This window comes from Camelus dromedarius, chromosome 4 (genome assembly GCF_036321535.1).
Source record: "Camelus dromedarius isolate mCamDro1 chromosome 4, mCamDro1.pat, whole genome shotgun sequence".
NCBI lineage: Eukaryota > Metazoa > Chordata > Mammalia > Artiodactyla > Camelidae > Camelus > Camelus dromedarius.
In genome coordinates, this window is record NC_087439.1 from 95,514,363 (window position 1) to 95,538,137 (window position 23,775).

General features: G+C 55.7%; 1 protein-coding gene across 1 annotated transcript in view; it reads left to right on the forward strand.

The window, feature by feature from the left end:
* The first annotated feature begins 1,001 nt into the window (after positions 1-1,001).
* Positions 1,002-23,775, forward strand: part of MLPH (melanophilin) — a 39,792-nt gene continuing 17,018 nt past the window's right edge. Inside the window, exons 1-7 of the mRNA XM_031452477.2 lie at positions 1,002-1,157; positions 6,707-6,840; positions 16,467-16,688; positions 16,808-16,920; positions 19,365-19,468; positions 20,648-20,767; positions 21,864-22,068. Coding sequence (XP_031308337.2) covers positions 6,731-6,840; positions 16,467-16,688; positions 16,808-16,920; positions 19,365-19,468; positions 20,648-20,767; positions 21,864-22,068 — 874 coding nt within the window. The 5' untranslated portion in view covers positions 1,002-1,157; positions 6,707-6,730. The remainder of the gene's footprint in view (positions 1,158-6,706; positions 6,841-16,466; positions 16,689-16,807; positions 16,921-19,364; positions 19,469-20,647; positions 20,768-21,863; positions 22,069-23,775) is intronic.

Below are 23,775 nucleotides of genomic sequence, written 5' to 3' on the forward strand. Positions count from 1 at the left end.
TCGTGGGCCTATTCTGCAGATACGGAAAGTTTCAAAAGTAGTTCCTAGGGGAAAGAATGTACCTTTTGTTTGATTTTTTTTTTTTCTTAGTAAGTGAGAGGGAGGAGGGGAGAGGGCTCTGACTTGCCCAACTCCGGAAGGGAGAGCGAAGATGGTGATTCCCTTAATGTCTATGGGATTTGAGCAGGACAAGAGGCTCGGTGGGCTGGAGCTGGTGGCGGTGCTTGGGACGCTCCGAGTTTGCAGCGCCCCTGAGTCTGGGCGAGGGGAGTGCGGCGGAGGCGCGCGAGCTCGGAGCGGGTTCCCCAGCACCGCATACTGGCGTCCGCACCGCGTTCTGTCTGCGCGAGGATGCTGGCTCCGACGAGAACCGCGGCTGTGACCTGCGGGACTTTCCTTGGTGGGCGAGGTCTCGGTGCCCTCCCGGCGACGCGGCCTTCCTCCCCCTTTGGCTCTCCGGTCCAGCCGCGCGTCCAGGCGGGAGGGGAGGCGTGGAGGCGCGCGGATCCGCCGCAGGAAATCGTGGGTCCAAAGCCCCACTTACCAGCTGGCGTTTCCACGTATTAGTCTGTGGCTTTGGGTAAGGCTCTTTTAGGAGCCTCAGTTTACCCACCTGTAAAGCCGGAGTAAATAGCGTTCTGCCTGCAGAGTTGGGATGGGAATTAAACGAGGTACCGCGCGCTCCTAGGGCGCAAAAGGCAAACGGGTCGGCCCCTTGGCGCCGAGGGCAGGGCAAACTCGCGCGACTGGCCCAGTGTGGGCTCAGCTCCCCCCTCCCCGCCGCCGCTTTTCTCCGCGACGTGGCTTGGAGCGCGGAGCGATGGGCTCTGCACTGGCGCCTCCCGCTCGGGCGTCCGGGGTGCCCGCCCCGCCTCCTCCCGCGCCCGGGGTGCCCGCCCCGCCTCCTCCCGCACCCGGAGGCGCCCGGCGCTCCCGGAGCTGGGCGGGGCGCTCCCTCGTGACACGGGCGGCCGGCTCCGGGGCCTCGCCAGCCGCCCGCGGGTCCCCAGGCAGGTCCGGAGCCCCGGCCCCTGGCGCCCTGAGCCCTGCCTGGCCCGGATCAGCCCGCTTCGTCTGTCGCCTCTCCCTCCCGAGCAGGATCCGAGACAGCGACCCCGGGGTCTGGACCAGGGCTACACGCCCCCAGGAAGGAATCGGTGAGTCTGGGGAGAAGGGGGAGCGGCGGGGCCCCGTGGCGCCCAGGACGGCACACCCGGGCTCGGGGGGAGTCCGCGGTGGCACGTGCGGCTCTGCCGGTGTGCACACCCCCAGCGGCCCCCGGGCCTGGTCCAGGCTGATGAGGAGGGCGCCCCCCGCCCAGCGCACCCAGGCCTGCCCCGGATAGTCTGATCAGACTGATCTGGATCCTCGGGGAGCCCATTTTGGGCAAAACAGTGGTTTTTTTCAGAAGCCCTATCCCAGATCTACATGCTGCCAGGGCTGAGGCTGCAGCAGAGGAGACTCACTCGGGCTGGTCGCCCAGGGGCCCAGGGTTGTTTGGAGAGCGACCCCTCCTGCACAGCAGGGAAGAGAGAGCCCAGCTGGCGTCCGGGCACGGGAGGAGGCGTGCTGGACCCTGGGCCTCTGAAATCCCCAGTCTTATTGGAGCTACCTTCTGTTTGCCGCTGAGCATGCGGACCTGGCCCACCCCCCTTGCTGTGGAGATGTGGGAAGGGTCTGCAGACATGTGAGGCGCCCCAGGCCCCTGCCTGAGCCAGACCCCCTTACCGATCCCCTACGGGTTCCCAGGCTGAGACACCTGCTTCCTACTTACCTCAACCAAATGTTGAAAATCTTGCTTCATTTGCAGCTGAGTTGGGGCCTTTCCATTTTCATGTGTGACTTTTTGAATCTTAGTTATGTATTTCTTTCTTAGAAGTGGGAATGACAATGGGGGAGGGGAGGGGAGGCCCCCCACTAGGTGCAGGGTGGGACTGCCCATGGCCGCGGAGCCCAGGGAGAGGGCCAGGGCTTGCAGCCCACGGCAGCAGAGCTGTGACGTGGGCACCTGGGCTCAGTGCATTCACCTCGGTCCTCCAGCGGACACCTCTCCACCGGATTGTCAGCTCACTCAGTTAACCGCAGCCAGCCCCAGCTTTCCTGAATTTCCAACCCTGAATCTCCAGGGTCTCACGCCTTAGAATCCGAGCACCAATCATAGGCTCCTGTGCTCCCCAAAATCCTAAATCTGGGCACAGTGGCAGGTGCCCCACAGGACTGACTGAAGATGATTCCAGGCACGCAGAAGTCAGTGGGGCTTACGGATTAAGGCATTAGTGACTGACAAGTTAAGCCAGCGGAGTGCGTCCTCCAGGTGGGAGACCTGGGGCTGGTGAAGCCAGTCCAGAGCCTTGTGGGCCCTGTGCTCGGGAGGGTGGCCTCGGTGCCTCTGATGGCAGTGTGGTGACTGCCCACATGCGCCCAGCTCGTGCGGCTGGGCCAGCCTTCGAGGGCTGACTGTCCTGTTCTTTTCAGAAACAACCTCTGGAGGAAGCGCCCTCTCCCCCTCCCCATCCTGTAACCTCTCCCTTTAACCCTGACTCCCTGGCATCACACAGGGCTGGAGAGGACCAGGGAGGTCACAGAGCCCGACTGGGCTCCTTGGTACAGATGAGAAAACCGAGACCCAGAGAGGAAGGGAACTTGTCCCAGGTCACAGGGCCAACTGGTACCTGAACTGGGATAGGAAGCCAGGTCCTGACCCTCAACCCCATCGTCATCCCACAGCCTCACCCTGGGACCTGCCCTTGCTGGGGAGGCTGGAGCTGAGGCTTCAGCTGCAAGTGCAGGACATGTGTGTGAACAAGCTTCCCCGGGCCTGGGGGAGCAGAGAGGGGGCGGGAAGGGAGGGCGCCCGCTCAGCGCAGCCGCTGCCAGCGATTTCAGAGCCTCAGGGCCACACCGCAGGTGGGTCTGGTGCTCCTGCAGGGGGCGGCGGGCCTTTTGGATGCAAATGGGCTCGTTTTGCAGCTGACGCGGGTTGAGGGTTTGCTTCCTGCTGATGGGCGGCAGGCCCTGCCCGCAGAAATAAACTCACAGGGCAGCATCTGGGCAACAGCCACAAAGGGTAAACGCAGAGCCCCCCCCCCCTCGTCCAGCTGGCACCTCCGCCTTCCCTCAGGAACGCGCCGGCACCTTTATCAGCAGGAGCTGCCCACCTGATTCTGAGTCAGAGAGCTTTCCTGTCATCCTTAGTTGGGTACTTAACCGGGAACTTTGACTTGCTTTGCGGTTTATCTGTTCAGACGGTGACTACTCAATGCCATTGTCCCCAGGCTCAGGGGCAGCAGACCCAAGAGGTGGTCAGGCCAAGTTTTGTGTGGGAGGAATCCCTGCCCAGATGTCCCTTTAATTAATGTAGCCAAAATATGAACTCAAATCGTTGACAGATAAAAGATGACAGATCATTGGAATTCAGGGGTCTGGATACACATTCTATAAAACCAGTTCCTCTGTCTCTTTCCAACTCGTTAACCTCCGTGTCACCCTCTCTTTTCTCCATCATAACTGTTCAATGATCACGGAGGGCCTAACAGTCTCAAAGATGAAAATGTGATTAAATCTGAGCCGTGGAGCTGGCGCAAATCGAAAGTGTTTTGTTCAGGAACCTCATGACTAGGAGTTATCTACCCCAGAATGGAACCAGGAGCAGACAGATAGAGCCTGGTGGGGGCCCCACCACACACGCCCTGGGAGGCTCCCCCAGGCCACGGCAGGTCCAGAGCCCTGCACCCTCCATGCGTCCAGCCTGTCCTCTGCTCCCATGTTCCCTCTTGGCTGTTGCGGGTGGAGATCAGGGTCTTAGTGAGCAAGCAAAACGGGGAGTGGCGGGAGAAATGCCTGTGGCTGGAAGGAAGGTTCTCCCCTCTATGAATCCACGTGGGTCCCTCGGCTTGGCAGTGCCTTCCACCACCCCCAAGTGCCTCCATCACTGAACCAGCCTGACAGTCCAGAGGGGATGCTAGCAACACACTCCCCAAATGCCAGTGACTTTTGGTTTATTATGCATTTTAAATGCTAAAAGCAAACATATTCTCCATTCAATTTAAGATTATTTTCTAAAGGTAATTTTTTCTTCTTATTTTTTATTGAAGTGTAGTCAATTTACAATGGTAGTTTCATGTGCACAGCAAAGTGATTCAGTTATACATATACATACATACATGTATATTTTTTCAGTTTCTTTTCCATGATGGCTCATTACAAGAAATTGAACACAGTTCCCTGTGCTACACAGCAGGTCCTTGCTGTTTATCTGTTTTATATATAGTCATGTATATCTGTTAATCCCAAACTCCTAATTTATCCCTCCCCTCCTTTCCCCTCTGGTAACCACAGGTTGTTTTCTATGTCCATGAGTCTATTTCTGGCTTGTAAATAAAATTTGTATTTTTTTAAGATTCCACATATAAGCAACATCATGTGATATTTGTCTTTCTCTGTCTGACTTACTTCACTTAGTGCGATGATAATCTCTGGGTTCACCCATGTTGCTCCAAATGGCATTATTTCATTTAAAGACAGTTTTTAAAAAGCTTTCAGCTTTTCTGCATTCTATTAATTCACTAAATGGGAAGACTTGGTCGCAGTAGATAAAGTCCCAGGTTGTGGACCACAGGCTCCTGGCCCTTGGCTGTCCTGGGAAAGGGCTCCCCCGAGACGTCACGCCCTGTAGGGGGCACAGCCCGTGTCTGAAATTTGGAATCACTGTCCCTGCACCTCCTGTTCACCCAGAAGCTGGGCTGGAGCTGAAGCAAGAGCAAGAGGTGAAATCTTTCAGGTAACGTCTCATCCGTGAGGCACCACGAGTCTGTTCTTGGCCTAGCTATGTGGGATGCTTGCTTTTCAAAGTCTGTATCGCATCATTACCGGCTTTATTAAACAGAGCATAGTGAACATAAATCACTTTTTTTTTTAACAACCCAGAGTCACCCCTGGAACCTCCAAGGCGGTACTGAGCCACGAGGCCAGGGCTCCCTGGAGGCGTGTGGGGCCGTCTGCCTGCCCCTGCGCGCTGGCCTCCCCTGTGCGCATCTCAGCAGCGGGCAGCCAGCCCGGGCCTCGCCCCCAGCCCACCCCCGGCCGGCACCCCCCTCGCCCGCGCCCACTTCTCAGTCACTGACACGCTGTACTGTGGTCAAGCTTGCAGAACAAGAACAATACACTAGTTTCCTTCTGTTTTGCTTTCCTCCCTCACACCTCATGGTTCAAGTTTCTTGAAATGAGGCCTGGGGTTGTGACTCTTCCTTTAGAAGAAGAGAGAGAAGTGCACCTGCTCAGCTGGTGGGCACGGTTTTCATCAGAATTTCAGTGAATGTGCTTCTGATATAATTTTTTTTCAAACATGGCAAAAAACAGAAGTGAATAAACTCCAGTCATCCATCAAATGACTTTTTGTTCCAATTTTTTTTTTAAGTAGCAACGATGTGCTCTGGGAGAGCATCAAGAGTCAGTTTTGTTTTGATGTTTTCATGTCCAAAATCTAAACTCAACTGTCAGGAAAATGGTTTGGATGATCCTGGCACACCAGGGCCGCCCCTCCATGCACGGCTCCCAGGCAGCATGGTGCCTGGGGAGGGAAATACTGAGGGGTCCGTGCAAAAAATTTAAGAAATTATTTTTCACCAATTTTAAGGCACAAGCCAGGAAACGCTTTAGTTGACAGCCATGGGGTGCCTGTGGAAATTTTCATTTCAACTGGGATCTGAGTGGTGCTCCGGAAATGTCACTTTTCATAGTCAACATCCTGTACAGCACAGTCAGAGTTCTTCGCTCGCACAGAGCACATTTTGTTCCCATTTCCTCAGTGAGCACTTTTGGGTGGTCAGCAGCAGTGAAAGGAAGCTGCTCCCCAGAATTTAGAAGCAAAATCGCATCTTTCGGTTGGTGTTAAGGCTCCCCAGTGACAGCAGACAGGCGGGACTCTTCTCCAGTGCCTGAGAAGCAGATTTCGGTCCTTAATGAGGACCCACTGAAATCACACAGGCTCTCAAACTTTCAGTCACCCGCACGGCACCCTTCACCCAGACAGAGCCTTCCCCCAGCCTTGGCGCCCAGAGCAGAGCTGGTCTGGGTGTAGCAGCCAGAGCCTGTGGCCAGGGGGCCCCTGGATGGCCTGTGCAGACCAGAGAGGTGGGAGCACAGAGGAGCACCCGCCGTGTGCCAGGTAGAAGCCACCGTCTTCATGTGTGACCACCAGCCGTTAAGAGGGGTGAAGAAATGCTCGAGGGCCGGGCATGACGGGGCAGGCAGAGACAGGTAGAGGGGCCAGAGCATGCGGCTAAAGGGCGGATCCTGAACGTGGAGGGCGGGGCGGGGCCTGGAAGTCTGCACTTCTGACTCCTGGTCCCCGGAGCCCGCCGCGAGCAGCAAGCAAGGTGGTGAAGTTCTGCGTACCTTGGCCTCTGACGTTTGGATTTTTCCTCCCTTTGAATCCTTTTGACACTCACTGGGATCTTTACTGCCTTCGGAAATGGCACAGCGTCACCTGCAGTCTGACTCCTGGGTGTGTGAAGTCCACACGTGGGCTCGTTTATTTCAGCTGTCCAGATTTCCAGTCAGCGTTTGCCTGTTTAAGAAAAACCGTTTAACCCAGGTTCTGACTGCTGGGAAATCGGCATTTTCTGTGTTTTCGCCTCTTCCTCTGAGAACTGGTCAGCCTCCTCGGGCTTCCTGGGCTGACCCCCGTGGTCCTGTGTTGCTCCAGGCGTGACTCGGACGAGAAGCAGAGATGGGGAAAAAACTGGATCTTTCCAAGCTCACGGATGAAGAGGCCAAGCATGTGTGGGAAGTGGTTCAGCGGGACCTTGACCTCAGAAGGAAAGAAGAGGAGAGACTAGAGTAAGTGCATGTGGCGGAGCCCCAGGACCTGGCCCCCCAATGTCCTCTGCAGGGGCCGTCACCTGGGGGCTCAGTGGGTGGGTGGGCAGCATGCGCTCGGGTGCAGGACTCTGGAGGGAAGCCAGGCGCTGGGAAACGTTCCGCTTTCTGGCCTCAGTGTCCTCGTCATTAAAACACAGGGATCTGACTTTCCTCCTGATGGTCAGATGTTCCCTGAATAGTTTCAACTTGAGGCAGCCCCAGGGTGACGTTGTCTGCCCAGCCGGGCGATGCCGGGGCCACCACACTGCAAGAACGGAAGAGCTAAAGGTGGTGAACAGGGAAAGTCTTGATGCGGGTCTGTACCACCCGGAAGCTGGGGTCGAGGGCCTTTCTTTCCAACCGTGTGGGTGGCACCCTGTCCTCACCACGGAGGCCCCGGCGCCATTTTGAACATCTCCCCCCCACCCCCCGGCTGAGCTAAAACCCCCCTGGTGTTACTGACTCCGCCTCTCCTTCCCACATCCCTGCCCCAGACCTCCGTCATGTTGTCTTGTCTTGGTGTGCCCTGTGGGTCAGTAGGCCTACCGAGAAGGAGACACTGAGTAAAGTCTCCAGGTGGGGGAGGCACGTAGCCAAGCGAGCGCCTTTCAGGCTGCTGCGGGGGAGCAGGGGGGAGGTCAGGCCGAGATGGGTGCAGGCCGCGTGGGGGCCGCAGACCCCTGCGGGACTGGGCCGTTCTCTGAGCTGCAGGCCTTCGGGCAGCGGGGTAGCAGGACCCGGCTTCTGCTCTGCAGGCCAAGGGCTACAGAGAAGTGGTCAGATGAGCTTTGAAGGGAGAGGCAGCAAGTTCGCCCACGGACTGGACATGGGGGGCTCTGGTCAAGGTCAAGGGTGAGTCCAGAGTCGTGGCCTGAGTTACCAGGGGTGGAGGTGTTGTCCCCTCACCTGGGAAGGCGAGGGTGGAGACCAGGGGGTGCACGGGCACGCTGACCTCGGGCTGCCTGCTAGCCGCCCAGGGCCCGGCAGCGTCCTGGGCCGGGCGCAGACGGGGTGGGCTGTGGCAGTTTTCGCCACGCGGATGACACGGCTGCCACGCTCACTGCGAGCCCGGTGGCTTAAAACTCGCAAATCGCTCTCATAGTTCTGAAGCTCAGAAGTCCTACAATCAAGGTGTTGGCGGGGCCGCCTTCCTTCTAGGGGCTCCAGGAGGTAGTACGCCCCTTGCCCTTTCCAGCTTCCCGAAACCGCCCACACTCCTTGCCTCCTGCCCCCTCCTCCATCTTCAAGGCCACCAGCATCTTCCAGTCTCTCTCTCTCTCCGCCCTCTGCCTCCCACCTCTCTCCCTCTGAACCCCCTGCCCTCTGTTTCCCTTGTAAGGACCTTGTGGCCGCCCTGGGCCCACCCAGGTGACCCAGATCACCCCCTGGGCTCGAGGTCCTCGACTTAATCACACCTGCAAAGCCCCTTTTGCCACGTACGGCGGCGCAGTCGGAGGTTCTAGGACATCGGGGGTGAAGGGAGCGTTATCCAGCTGACCCCAGTCTTTAAAGCCACAGGGCGGAAGGAGACCACCGCGGGAGGGCAGATAGACTGAAAGACGGGGCCCCCGAGGAGACAGAGACGGAGCCGCGGCGAGGGGTCCCTGGGTCCTGACAGGGAGTGGAGTCTGAGACAAACTGACAAATCGTTTGGGCACGCTCCGCTGAGCCCAGCACCTCTCGTGAGAGTGGGGCAGGGGCTGCATCCGCACCGCGAGGCTTCCTGCTGCTGCTCTGTGCAGCCCCCGGCCCTGCCCTGGGCTCCCGGTCACCCCCAGGTTTTCATCACGAGGCTGCTTTCAGCCCACTGGGCTCTGGGCACTGCTGGGCCCTGACTCAGCTGCACAGGACCCCAGGCTGTGGCCACAGGCCTTGGCTGACATCCATCCAGGGCTGCCATCGCCCTGTCCCTGGTCCCTGCCTCTCCCTCTGACCACCCCGCTTCTCCACTGCCTGAGGCCCCTCCCTCTCACTCCTCCTCTGGCTGTGAAAACTCCCAAAACTCAATTTTTCCCCCAGAGGAGCTCCCAGGCTGAGGACCACACGCTCTCGGTGACAAAGCCCAGCCTTTCCCCTCTGTGGACCCTCTTCCCAGGATCACGCCACACCCCCTCCAGGCAGCCCAACTGCTGTCACTTTTATTGTAAACAGCACCACAGACCCTCCCGTTCTATACGTACAGAGAAACACAGAATAAGGGGAGGGAGGGGGACCCCAGCTCTCCAGGGAGACCCTTGAGGTGGCCAGCCCCTCCTCCCATCCAGACAGAGCCGAGGTGAGTTTTGTGGAAGTCCCTGTGCGTTTCCTGCCTGTGGCGACGTCCTTCCAACACCCAGCCTCCTTACTTTCCGTTTTCCTGTAGTTGTTTCACGTTGCAAAGGGGAGACGCACCCAGGAAACCGCCAAGTACCATTGGGATAAGAGGTCTCATAAAGACACAGGTTGGGGTTGGGTGGGTGCAGCTCAGTGGTAGAGCACATGCTTGGCATGTGCGAGGTCCTGGGTTCAATCCCCAGTACCTCTATTTAAAAAAAAAAAAAAGATAGATTGTGACACCCCTTCTCCTAGGGTGCCTGTGGGTCGGGCCATGTCCCAGCCAGTCGGTCACGTCAGGGCAATCTCCTTGTTCAGAAGCACCTGAGGCCTTCTGCTCAGGATTGGCCACCCCTGCTGGGTCTCTTTGGCCAGCCATGTGACGATCAGGGGGTGGGCCTGTTAAATCCTGTAGCGCGTTACGTCGTCCCTGGAAATACACGCGTGCGGGGAATCCGCGTCAGAGCCAAGGCAGGAGTGCTGGAGCGCCAGCCGCATCCCCGGCACGGGTCCCCCTGCCCACACGCACGTCCGGCTGCTGCTGCGTTTGGGAAGAGTTGTGTAAGCAGCAGGGACTTAGTGAAAGGTTTTGTCAGTTTTTGTGGGTTTTATCTTTCAATGTGTTTGTCTCTCGCTCACTGCGCTGTGACACGCCTTTTCTCCGGTGTCCCCATGAGCCCCAGGAGCAGGGCCCAGGCATGTGGTCCTGAGACACTGGGAGGCCAGAACCCTCAGGTTCAACTTCTGCTCAGGGTGGGTGCAGAGACTCAGGAAGGACACGGCCAAAATGAGCTTAGATTCAAGACTGGGTGGGGTCTGGACACAGGTGGTTCTGCGGAAAACACCCACGATCTCTTCTGAAACTGCAGACAGTTTTAAAGACCATAAACTGCCTTCTTCCCAGTCTCTGCTCACCATTCATCTGTGCTTTGAACCAGTTTCAACATCACCCTTCTGCCACCGCAGCATCCCATTTTCCTACCCCGGTGTCCCCACAACTCCTTGGGGTCCTCGCGTTTGCTCCTGGCTCCTGAGTCTCTAATCCGTGAAGCAACAGTAGACTGAATGGAGAAACTGGCCCTCGGGTGACCACTAAGTGGATGGCCTTAGCAAACTGAGCGGCTCAGGGCTTGTTCACATGAGCTTCCGATGTCTGTGACCCACTCCAGAAGGGATGCAGACGGATGGCCCGGCTACCCTGGCCAACACCTACCAAGGTCGTTGTCAGAACAAGGTCAGCAGGGGAGGAAATGTGAAACCAAGAAACAAGCACATTCATCACTTGGAAAGGCTCTTCCCGCCCTGCGTATGCGTCAGGTGCACAGAGGGACAGGCTCAAGGCCAGTTCGCCAGCAGCAAATTTCCCGAGAGACAGCTGGCTACCCAGCCAGTTCACCAGTTAGAAAACAATCGAACAAAAGCTACATTTCTTTTAGCACAAAGTTAACGGAAGTGAGTGTTGGATTTTCTCCCCAGATGGGAGCATCGGCCCTGTGAAGGACGCTCAGGCAGGGCCTGGGGGAAGGTTCTGGCATCTTCTGCCACAAGGCAGGGCCAGCACCTCTCTGGCTTCTCCTGTCAAAGCACATGACCAGTGAGCTGGCCCAGGTCCCCGCCACTAATACCCACATGACCGGTAGACTGTCCCCACGTAGCGAAAGCCCCTGACCCCTCGGCCAGGCCTGGCCCCACCCACGTGCAGGGGACGCGCTCAGCCCTGCGGGGAAGGCGGAGGCCGTCCCGGTATGAAGGCCAAAGACTAGACAGTCTTCATGCGTCTTCCCCGTGAGCCTCCTAAGGGGACATTTCGAACAGAACACGTTTGTTCCGGGAACCGGGGCAGCTGGCGGACCACGCAGACTGCTCTGCTCTGCTCTGAACTGACCTGGAGGAACGTCCCTGGGGTTCTGGCCCCTGAGTGGCAGGTGCCACTTGGAGAGAACATCTGAATGGCTTTCCTCGCAGGCTATTTCAGGAGCTCAAGAGGAAGGAAGGGGGAGGCCACCTGGCCTTTGCTTTAGCCCCAGGCAGATATAAATCTCCCCCTGAAGCTGGCGTGTATGACCAGGGACTCGGCAGTGGCTGTTTATGTACAGCATGTAATGTTATTCCAGGCTCTCCATCAGAACACACTGCTGCACTCCGGGGTGCAAAAGTCAAAGATGCACAAAACTGAGATGTTAATGATGTTGGCATCAGAAAAGCACTTTAGGATAGATTTGACTTAATACTTGTTTCATACTGTCAAGTCTGAGGGAGGGGGTTGGGGGGGTGCTGCAGTGAAGATGTGTGGTTGTGGAGGAACTTGGGACCTTAGAATTCAGCAGACCCTTGTGTGGGAGGGCGGCCCTCCTTGTACCAAGTCTGCTGCCCATGCTGGGCCTGAACTGTGAGCCTCCCATGGATGAGGCCACCCCCTGGGGGTGAGCAGGGCTGGGGGTGGGTGGGAAACAGGCTTTGCTCAAAGGGCGCCTTGTCTTTGACTGAATCTCCAGCATTATTGGCCTTCGCTGTCCTGGCCTTCTCAAGCAGGAAAGACCCTTAGGGGCTCCCAAGGGGTTAGCACTGGAGGGGACCAGGTGGGAGGGGGGCAGGTAAGTGTCTCTTGCTCCAGTCCCTGGTGCAAGAAACCAGCTACTTAGACCAGAAAGCCACCTCGGGAAGACGATTAGTGCTGCTTATGCTCTTGTCAGCTCCTTCCCTTCTCTTTGGGATTCAGTTCCCTTGGAGAACATCAGGCAGTCTGCATGCCGGGGGAGCGGTCAGGGATCTGTGCTGGTGCTCAGGACCACTGAGCTCAGCTATTCCCTCTCTCCCTCCTGGCTTCTGCTTGGAATGTCAGTGTGATCAATTACCATATTGAAACAAAAACAAAAACAAAAGCAAAAACAAACAAACCAAAAAACACAGAAAGCCTTTCCCTCGTCCCTAACACCCATCTTCTAAGTGCTGGCACATCTTACTCCTTTTATTTGACAAAACCATTCAGGGGCTGCACATCCTTACGTCCACCTCATGTTCCACTGAACTGTTCTGGCAGCAACCCCTTGGGGCCCAATCAGTAGCCCCTTCTTGGCCCTGGTCTTCCCTGACCTTGGGCTCTGCCCTCCTCACCGATCCCATGTCCATGCTCAGTGTTCCTTCTCCCACATCCTCCTGGCTTTTCCCTGAAGTTGCTCTGAAGTCTCTTCTTTTTCCTCCTGGCCCATTAAAGGAATAAATTGCCAAGAACGTATCTTCTCAAAGGAGGTGGGTCGAGATGCTTTCATGGACAGAACTTTCATCTTTCAAATTCCCAAAGGAAAAAGAATTCCTGTGCTATTTTAACTGCTTCATAACATAAATAAACATTCAACAGGCTCACCTTGATACCCCATGTTAACAAAGATAAAAGAGGAAAAACACAGCCCAGTTAAATCACCATATTTATATGCCTAAAACTGCACCATCCATTTCAGAAGCCACTGGCCACGTGTGGCTATTTAAATTAGTTCAATACAATTTAAAAATCAGTTCTTCTGTCTCATTAGCCACATGTCAAGTTCTCAGTAGCACATGCGTGGGTAGTGGCTGCCGTGCTGGACAGACAGGTGCAGGGCACGTCCAGCGTCACAGTAAGCTGTGTCGGCTGCATTGCCCCGGCTGACTAGACGAACTTGTGATTATCTCAGGGCTGTGAAAGTGCGTGACGGCATGCTATTTCTGATGATTTTTTATATTAGTAAAACTGAAATAAAAGGATACTTCTTTTAACCTGGTGAATAAAATCCCTCGAACAATAGCCATCGTGACAAATTAAATGTTAGAAACAAAGACAAGAAAAGGGTCTCTGTCGGCACCACTTACCACCTCCAGCTTGGCATTGCTCTAGAAGCCGATGCAATTAGAGAAGCTAGCAAAACAAAGACTATACCAACGGGCAGGGGAGCCAAACCTGTTATCTGCAGATGATGAAAACCAAGAGAGTTTCCTATGAACCCAAGGAAAAGGGCATGTAGTAGTCTGACTGTAGAAGGTATCTTTTATCTTTACATAGATATAAAGATATCTACATATTTGTATTCTTTATATGAAAGAATATTAGTGTCCCCCTTGTAGACATCAAAAATAACCAAAGAGAACAAACACAGAAAAAGATCCCGTCCATAATACAAATATGAGGTACCCAGACATACACGCGTAAGAGGTGTGCAGGAGCCACGTGAAGGACAGGACAAAACATGACTAAACGACGTCCCAAAACTATCAACAATCACAAGTGACACCACATCCTCTCCACGGGAAGAGCGTCGTGCTGCACAGACGTTAGCTCCCGAGGAATCAGTGCCGAATTCCCAAGGCATTTTGGGGAATGTGAGAAAATGCTATAAAAAGCAAAGATGTAACCTGACTATACTTCAATGAAATACATAAATACATAAAAAAAGAAAATGAAAATGAACAGATGTAGGTTCACATTTGACTGGAGCACTGTGCCGTACACCAGAAATTGACACAACATTGAAAACTGACTGTACTTCAATAAAAATATTTATATATGAAACAAAGATGTAAGATAGAGCAGTTTAAATAAGAGTAGAAAGAAGAGCCTTGTTCCATGAGATGATAAAAAATATTTAATGCTACATTAATTAAAATAATATCGTCCTTTCACAGATAGAGATAATCAGTGAAACAACATGAAAGTCCCCAAATGCAGTCAAGTACACGTAACAATTTCCAGTACAATTAGAGCAACATTTCATACCAGTGAGAAAGGGAAGGGTTGGTTAAAGCTAAGTGTTAGGACTTGACCATGAGTGCAGGTCAGGTTTGTAAATGGTATATTAAAAATGTAAAACATGAAACTACGAAAATTCCTAGAAGAGAATCTAGGTAAATATGTACATAATCTTGGGGTGGAACACAGTAGAAATCACAACACCAAATACTGCTAAGTATTGACTGAACAGATACACCTGAATTTAAAAAGATAATTTTTAATTTTAAAAAGTTAGAAGAAACAATTTTAACAGAAACAGCAATGATTCATAACTTTGAGATACAAAGAGTGTCTTAAAATCAGAAAGATAAAGAAGTTTCCCAAATTAGAAAAACGCAAAAGTTCCAATGTTTAAATAAGGAGCAGATAAATGCGATTGCACGCGTGACTCAAGCCCCTGGGTGAGGGCTGAAGTCGCCCGAGCAGAACACCCTGTTTCTGAGGGCACAGCCCGCAAGTCAAATATTAGGCCTGCGAACCTTCCCCAGAAAGGCAAACAGGTGGTGATGTGGCTTTGTAATCTCTGTAAACAGACCGGAATGCCTGAGACTGCCACCAAACTCCTCCTAGTGTGAGGCACAGTGCACACTTGCTCTTAGAAAGGATGATAATACTAATAAGGAATTTGCTGGGCCACCTGGCACCACACACAGGCAGCTCCAGGGCTGCAGACACAGGCGCTGACCCAGGAAGTGAGCTGCCAGCACAGCCTGGAGGTTGACTCTGGTCTAAGATCACTTACGAGGTTCCTGTGGGGCTCCCTCTCAGGGGCCTGCGGTTCACACACCACTGCGTCTTTCCTCTTTGTCCTTCTTGTCATCATGTTGGTCATTCTCTTCAAAGGACCTCAAAGAACTTAGCAGGTTTCTGTTACCTTCACTGTAATTCCTGATATTTATTCATATAATCAAGACGTTAGATCCGTGTGATTGCTTTTCAGTTCTTATGACATTGTGTTCGTCCTCTTCCACAAATTCACTATGTTTCGTTTGGTTGACATACTTTTAATAATTTTGCCTCTTAATTCTGTGGCTCATGGGTACTTTCCCACTGCAGCACCTTATTCTCAAGGGTCATACTTGGGATTCGCTTTTCAGTCCTCTGGAGCACGTCCTCAAGCTGTTTTCTCAGGAACGGCATGAGCTCTTGTTTAGGAGGACTTCACATCCTGGGATGCAGTGTACTCCACATGTCCTCCTCTTTCTTCCTGCTGTGCTGGACCCTGGGGGTTCAGCTCTGCCAGGATAGAGAATGAGGGATGCTTACTGGGAGACAGCGAAGGGGGAGCCCCTAGGCTTTCTGGCGGAAGCAGATACAGCAGGAGGAGACATGGAGGAGACGGGGCCCTTCCCACCTGGCCCAGGTGCTCTGCTGTTTGCGGCAGACACTTTCTTTACCTTGTCGGTGCAGCTCTTCCTAGACAGTAGTCAGGGGATGGCAATATTCCTCCTAGGTGCCTGTCTCCACTCGGCCAGTTTTTCTTGGTTTTCGAAGCTGAGACAAGACTCATTTTTGTGTCTGTCTTTGTGAGTATTTTAATGAAGAGTTGGGAAATCGATGAAGTGCAGTCAGTGCCGCTTCAACCAGAAGGAGGCTCCCAAAAGTTCCTAGAATGACTGCATTGTCTTCAGTCCCCACCATGCTCTGGGGCGTCCCCAGAAACCACAGCCTCCGCCAAGTTCTCGGAGACAGTGGCATCTAGTGTCTGGCTAATTTCTGTCACTAAGGATGGATTAATTTGATCTCACCTAAAACTAAAAATATTATGTTTGGCAGACATCCTCTGACATCCAGAACAGAAGCGATGTGTTCCTGATCTGGGGGCACAGTTTCCAGACAGTCCAGTCTGGCCAGTTCACCAGGAAGCTGTTACTGAGAACCCACTGGTGGGGAGAACTGGCTTTCCTGGGACTTGGATGCTGGGTCATTCCTGCTCTGGACACGCTCCAAGCCAAGCCATTTCAGCCTTGCTCTGTGGGGACAAACCTGGGGAGTCAACTCTATCTGCTCCTATGCTGGGAGGGACCCAAAACTGCTTGAGGAGGAAACGCCATCTGACTTCCCTCACCCTCGAGCCTCGGTGTTGTCTCCTTCTCTGGGAGGCTGCCGGGGCAGCGGCGGGACCGCCCCCGCCTGTGCTTCTGAGCCTTTTCGGTCCACAAGCCTTCGGCAGTGAGAGAAAGTCATGGGTGTACCGCCTAGGAAGATTAACAGTTGTAAACAGTTTCAAGAATGTGTAAATGCAATTTCACTTCTATGACAATAATGTGTTTAAATACCAACCTGCCAGATGGCACAGGGTTGCCGGTCCTTCCCCAGGAGAGAGTGGGGTGGGGTTCGCCCTGCGGACGGTAAGGGCTGCCCGTGGTACCTTGACCTGACTGGGGTCACTGTTTTCTGCATATGAGAGTGGTGTGTGTGTGTGTGTGTGTGTCTATGTCTGTGTGTGTGCGTGTGCAAGTGTTTACATTTAAAGCCTGTTGCAAAAATAAGGTGTCCAGTGTTTTCTTGTTTCCAACATTTCCCCAAGGGGTTTGAAGGGCAAGATTAAGAAGGAAAGCTCCAGGAGGGAGCTGCTCTCAGACACTGCCCACCTGGACGACACCCACTGTGCCTGCTGCCTGCAGCCCTACCGGCTCCTCACTGCCCCCAAAAGGCAATGCCTGGACTGCAGCCTCTTCACCTGCAAAGACTGCAGCCACGCCCACCCAGAGGAGCAGGGCTGGCTCTGCGACCCCTGCCACCTGGCCAGGTGAGCCAGGGCCTGGAGGGCACGTGGTTCTGCTGACTGGGGGCCCGTCCTGGGGTGGCGGAGCACGTATGTGTGCCGTCTGGGGCGGTGGTGCCGACCTGAGCCCCATGTCTCTGCAGGGTCGTGAAGATCAGCTCCCTGGAGTGGTACCACGCACACGTGAGGGCCCGCTTCAAGCACTTCGGGAGTGCCCAGGTGGTCCAGTCCCTCTGCGAGCGGCTGCGGGGAGGAGGTGAGCAGTGAGCCTTCCTCCCTAAGCACCTGACTCGGGGCCTAGACGCACTCTCGTCCGCAAACATTCCCCGTGAGTCTGATCATTATCAGGATTCAGAGAAACTGTGACTCCATTGTTTGTTTTAAGGTTTTGAATCCCAGTGTTTATTCCCTGAATACCTTGAAATCCAGACTGTGCGGTACACGGAACACGTGTTCACCTATACCGTCCATTATTAAGGCATTTTGGTAGAGAGATATTTCAGGGGAAGGATGTGCAAATGTCTGAGTTTGGAAGTCCCCCTGACCCTGCACAGAGGTAACCGAGCAGCGTTCGTCCCTGTCATGTGAGCCCCAGGCTCTGCCATTAAGCCTGACCAAGCCTTCAGGCCGGTGCCTCCTATCAGACCGGTGTCTGTGATCTTGACATCTTGAATGTCTCCATCTGGGACACCGAGGCGAGTGCCCCCGCACATTCAGAGCAAATGCTGATTCTGGGATTGGGTGAACTCACGGTGTCCCAGCCCAAGTGTCTCCCCCAGGCCTCCCGGGGAGGCGCCTTTCTTGTGCCTTGGGTCCTGTAAAGCCCCAGGCTGACAGGCAGGAGCAGAAGCTGGGCGTGGCCGCCCCCAGAGCATGGACACACTCACTCTGCCCGGCACAGGTGTTTCAGAGGATCTTAGCACATTGTCGGATTTAGGGCGGGCCGCCAAGAGGCAGCCTCACCTGTAATGGCTTTTAGCACCTGGAGCAGCAGGCCATGAGGTGCCAAGACTCCTTAGGGACAGGGGTGCCAGGGCATAGTACAAATCAAAACCAGGACATTGTTAAGAGGAAAAGTGGCTCTCCTGTTAACCACGCTGAGACGACACGGAGTGCCCTGGGGACACAGGGAGGCACTGTCACCTCTTCTTGGGGGGGTCTCCCTCCTCCTCCCAGGCTGCTTCTTCAGGGCTGGTATCTCCGCCTCAGCTGGAGCCTATCAGTACATCCCACCACTCCCGCCCGCTCAGCCAGCCCAGAGCCAGCCCAGGGGTCTTCCTGCAGCAGGAGTGTGGTCCTCCGCAGGGCTCTGGGGTGGGAGCCACAGGGAGCATGGGGAAAAGCCACAGGGAGCATGGGGAAAAGCCACAGGGCAAAGCATCTCAGAATCGCAGCCCCGAAGGCCCCGTCAGACCCCTGCGTGCCTGGGCCTGTCCCAGGAGGTGCTGATTTCTAGGGCCTGGGGTGGGCTCAGGAATCTGCATTGTGTAAAAGGAGGCGGGGATTCTGGTGCCCAGCCCGGGTCCAGAGCTGCAGGAGCCAGTACCTGCCAGTTTCAGAACTGTCACCACCAAGGGCCAGGAGGTGGCGCTGTGACGCAACAAAAATCCGACTCCAGCTGCTGCCCCGCGCGCCCAGTGAGGCGGATCGCAGGCTGGGGGTGGCCCAGGGGCCGCGTTCTCCCAGCTCATGCCTGTGAGTGCAGCACACGGAGAAAGGGTGCAGGCAAAGAGCGCAAAGTCCGGGGAAGCTGTGCCTTTAAAAAAAGTATTCAAACTGAAAAAAAAAAGAATAAGAAACGATGAAAATTAAGGTTCTGAAACCTGGCCCGGGCAGGGCCTAGCGCAGACGGGGGGGTAGCAGGTGGGAGCCACCAGGGTCTCCTCTAAGTGAGACCTTCACAGTGGTGAGTGGGTTTTCTCAAGGCCCCCGTAACAGGGCGGGCAGGAGCTGAAGGGAACTCAGCGCCTTTTCTTCAGCTATAGGTTCACCTGACCAAGTGCAGCGCTCACCCGCCGTCAACCGTAAGTCCTTCGTGCTCACAGGGGCCTTTGGCCCCTGAGGGAGGTGGACGGCCCACTGGGCTTCCAGCTTTAAAACCCCGGCACTCACAGGGTCACTCTTCGGAGTGACCTCAGGGAACAGAACCCAGGCCAGGCCAGAGTGAATGAATGGGGGAAAAGACAGAGCAGTGTGGCCACGCAGGAGGGCAGGCCTGGGGGCTCAGGTGAGGCTCCCTGGGGGCAGAGAAAGGAGGGCGAGAAGCCTGGGCTGAGGCTCACCTGCCTCCTAATGAGCCAGGCCTGCTGAGAAGCAGGTGAGATGAGACTGAGGGCGAGGAGGTTTGTTTGGGGAAATATGACTTAGCTCCAGGCTGCTTTCGCCCGCCACAACTGCAGTGTCTTCAGATCATCTAGGGAGTGGTGGAGGCGACCATGGTGAAACCGGTGCAGGGTACTTGTTTTCTGTGATTCAGACCAGCAATAACTGCTGCTCGGACTGGTCTTTGTGAGGCCAGCAGAGGGCCTTGCCTGGCTGTCTCACAGAAGATGGGTGGATGAGTGGATGGAGCGGTGGAGGGGTGGAGGGATGGGCGGATGGCGGGATGGGTGGATGGTTGGACAGATGGGTGGATGAGTGGGTGAACGGTTTGCCCCAGTCCTTCTGTCCCGGGTAGAGTCATGCAGGTGTCTGTTGCAGATGAGCCTGGGCAGAGCCCTGGAGACAGAGGTGGAGACAGTGAGCAGACAGATGAGGACGGAGAACTGGACACAGCGGCCCAGGCCCAGCCCCTTGGCAGCAAAGTAAATCTTCCCCCAACAGCCCCTGCCCTCCCTGCCACTGGGGCCTCGGGTTCTGATTTCCCGAGAATCTCAGGCTCCCCATGACTCCACTAGCTAACAGTGCAGGTCCACAGAGACACGCCTCCCTCCACTACGCCCCACAGTCTCTGAGCTCACTGAGCACCAAACAAGTGTGCCCCCAGAACCTGGTCTTGCCATAGGAAACCCCAAAGCACGCTGTGCATGGCAGGGCCTGCGGAGAGGCCTGCCTGGACCACCAGCCCTGCCCGGCCCATCCAGCCAGGCTCCTGGGGACACACGGGTCATGAGGGCACGTCTGTCGTCCAGAGACGGCCTTTGCATCTTTCAGGGAAGCAACCCCTCTCCGCCTTTCCTCTGTGAACTTTTTTCCTGTTTATACCCGACCTGTTTTTATTGGGGTTTCTGTTTCCACTATTTCTGCTGATAAAGACAAGCAAAGTAACCCCCGGGGTTTCTGGGTGGGATGTCGAGAGGGAAGCAGGTTGGAGGGGAAGGGAGAGGAGGGGCAGGCAGTGACGTTGGATGGAGACCGTCGGAGAGTGACGGATTCTGAGATTCAGCACCAGCCAGGTCCGCACACTGCTCCCTGGGGAACAGATGCATCTTTTTACAAGAAAACTGTATTCACGCCATTTAGTAAGTGTACAGAATACCATCCAGTGTCTGGGAAATTCCCTGCACAATACACTTGCAGGATCAAAGCCAGTGTGAGGGAGGCGTTTGGAACTAAACTCTGCTCTTGCGTCTTGAGATTGTGGGCCTCTCGGGAGCTCCCTCCATCTCTGCCTCCCCGCGCTGGGAACCACTCATGTGCCGAGGGGTGAGGGGTGAGAAGCCTGCCGGCCCTGGGGAAGGCTGCCTGCCTCTCAAGGCTGCAGTCCCCCGGGGCCTGGGTCCTCAGCACTTCCGAGCGGCCATTCAAAGCTAAGCAGGTGTTTCCTTCTGCTCTTCTAAGGGATGCTGGGATGCAGACCCCATGAGGGGTGGGCTCTGGGGGCCCCTGGTGCCTCCTCCAGGCTTGTCCGGGCTGGTTTCCAGCACAAAAGGTGGATGTGCCTGTGGAAGCACCCACCCTGCTGCCCGGAGGATGGGGGCATCTTGTCCCCACAGTCAGGCTGACCTGAGTCTCCTCCTCTTGCTCGTGTCTGTCCTACTCAGAAAAAGCGCCTCCTCCACGTTCACGGCTTGGACTTTGAGGGGGACTCTGATGACTATGCTCCACCTTGTGGTCGCCCCTGGAGCCCGTCCCCAGTCTCAGCGACCTCGGACAGCCTGCAGGTCAGTGGGCTCTCGTTTCTGCCCCCAGCCCCAGGATCCCCTGAGCGACAGGTCTTCAGGCTCCAGCAGGGGCGAGGGGGGACAGCACGCTAGGAAGCAGATGATGCCGTGCGGGCACGACAGGCAGGGAGACAGCTGGGGCAGGGGCACAGGATCCAGAAACTTCTCCCCCTCCAGCCCCTGGAGGGGCTGGGGGGCTGCTTGGAGAAGAAGGATGCAGAGCAAACGAGCCAGGGGCCTGGGGTGTTCAGGGAGGGTGCTTGTCCCAGAATTATGGCAGAACCCCCATGGCTCAAAAGCAAAGGGCAAGGAGGAGGGTCTAGCTCAGTGGCAGAGCATGTGCTTAGCATGCACCAGGTCATGGGTTCAATCCCCAGTACCTTCCATTTACAAAAAAAAAAAAAAGCACAGGGCAGAGGAACAGCATGGCTGGAGTCAGGCAGGACCCAGCGTGCCGGCGCCTCCTGCACCCTATTAGCAGGGGCCTCATACACTGTTGCCCGAACTAGGGCCGTCTTGCTGCTGGAAGAGGCTGCTGTTAGTAATTACACCAGGACCCGGAGCACGGCACAGGCTGTCCAGCAGAACCGGGACCTGTGGTCCCTCTGCTCCTTAGCTGTGTGGCCTCTGTGCGGCCCCTGTGCAGCCCCGTCCCCTCACCCCACCTGGAAAAGGGGCGATTATATCTGCCTCACAGGATCACCTTTGGGACTAGCTGAGCCGGGCACACAAGGGACTGTCACTCACAGCACAGGCAGAGCGGTGGCCCCTCAGCTGGAGCCCTGAAGTCTCGGTGCCCTGGGCCCGGAGCTGGGGCAGGGGACACTGGCCAGGCGGGTCTGCAGACCCCTGCAGGGAGAGGGACGACAGGAAGGGAGCGGGGAGCTGGCACCTGAAAGGCCTTTGGGCCGCAGGCCCTGCTCCAGCTGCAAGTCCAGAGCCCCTTGAAATTGAAGGGAATTGAGTTACCAGGGGCTGGAGAGGGCGGATGTGTGTCCAGTGCCAGTCAGTCATGATGCCTGGAAACCCTCAAGACTGGGACTGGAAAGACCCACATTCTGAGGAGCTGCCCCTTCCTCCTAAAACCTGCTGACAGGCCCTGCGTGCTCAGGCCCTCACAGAGGAGACCACCTCCCAGGAGGGCGTGGTCCTGGGGGAAGCTGATGCCATGGCCTCTGGGCGCCACCCCTGTCCGGAAGAGCAGACGGTCAGCCTCTCGCCTGCCGGACTGGATGACCTCGCTGAGCTCTGCCTGCCTGGAGGGTCCTACACAAAGGCCCAAGGTGTTGCTGCCACACCTGGTAGGTGCCCGCAGCCACGGTCTTCTACGTGGGCTCTGCGTTGGGGACAGGGTCGCTGGAAAACCTGCCCTGCCACCCCGATCTGTGCCAGCACACTGGCCGAGGTACAGGAGCCCCTTCTTTTGCGGGGACTGGATGGCATGTGAAGTCCCTGCAGACACCGGCAACACCTGCTCTCCCTGGGCTGGGCACTCCCCTGGTAACACTCAGAAGGACCAGCACTGATGCCTGCACTGACTCACGGGGCACTGCCAACTTTCCTGGGGGAGACTGAGCTAGAGTTGGGTAGGGACATGCAGGTTTCCCATTGGTCACCCGGACTGACCATCCTGACCCAGGACAGGGCGGCTCCAAACCCGGGACCAACAGTGCACCTGGGACTGATGGCACAGGCTCCGTCTGGGCACTGCCTCACTCCCAGCTGTGAGTCGGGAGGTCTGTAAGTGCCCAGCCCCTGATTCACTCAGTTTAATTTTATCATCAGACAGTTGGCTTCATAATGAAATCCCGAATTGCTGTCTGTTCCTGTGCCCTGTGAGAGTGTGCACACGGGTTTGGGAGTTCGGGTGCCCAACTGATGTAAGAGCTAATTAGATGACAGAAGCAGCCCAGGCTCCCCACTAATGGGCTCCCCACTGATGGCTGCGGGGGGCCAGCTGCAAGGAAATGTGGTTACGTCGCCGTCTGCCAGGAAATGGGTTGACTTCCCATTTTTTCTTTTCATTGCGTTATAGAGACTGTAATCTCATGATCCCCACGCTGACTAGGACCCTGGAGGCCCTGGGGGAGGGAGGAGGAGTTTTACTGCCCTGTAAACAATGGATAAATGAATCTGCATTGACCGAGTCACAGGATCAAGCCCTGGACACATGCATTTCCTCCTGTGATCCCTAATCGCCCCCCTTACCGGCCCCGTCGTCAGTGAGGGGAGGGAGACACCGAGACACTCACGTTGAGGAAGGCAGGCGCCTGGGAGACCGGCAGTTCTGAGTCTCAAGCCCAGCTCTTTTGACCAACTACCTACCTACCTTGTTTCCTTGATTCTGAGACACCTGTTGTCACCTCGTGTCTTAAATTGAGAGCGTCCCATGGTGAATGTGGCAGGAAAGAGAGGGCTGGAGTTTGATTGGCAGTGTCATCTCCTAGTGCCCAGGCTGCGATTTAAAGGCATGTCAATGTGTTCTTGACCAAACCACTTCACTGCTGTGCCTCGGCTTCCTCATTGTCAGACGGGGTTGGAGCCCAACACTGTTGTAGGCTCTAAATGGGACAGTTCTATCTGTTAGCTGTTGCTGCGTAACAACTTACCACAAATTTACTGGCTTAAAACAACACACATTTGTGAGTTCCCAGGGACCAGGAGTCCAGCACAGCTTTACTGTGTCCTCAGCTCAGGGCTCCCAGGCTGAAGCCAAAGTGTCGGCAGGGCTGGAGTCTCACCTGGAGCTCAGGGCCCTGTCGCCGCTCATTCAGGGTGTCGGCAGAGTCCCTCCAGCATGTGAGTGGCTGTGCGTCCCGCCCAGGAACAGCTCCTGCACGCCGGTTCCTGGGGCGCTGACTCCGGGGCCGTCCCCCCATGTGAGGGTCAACCCCGATCACTCCTGCTTCCCCCGCCCCCACGTGGCTACGGGGGTGCCCTCCAGGCATCTGGAGCTGTGGGGGTACTTTCTGGTGAAGACCTAGAGATCCCTTCTGCACTGGAGCTCA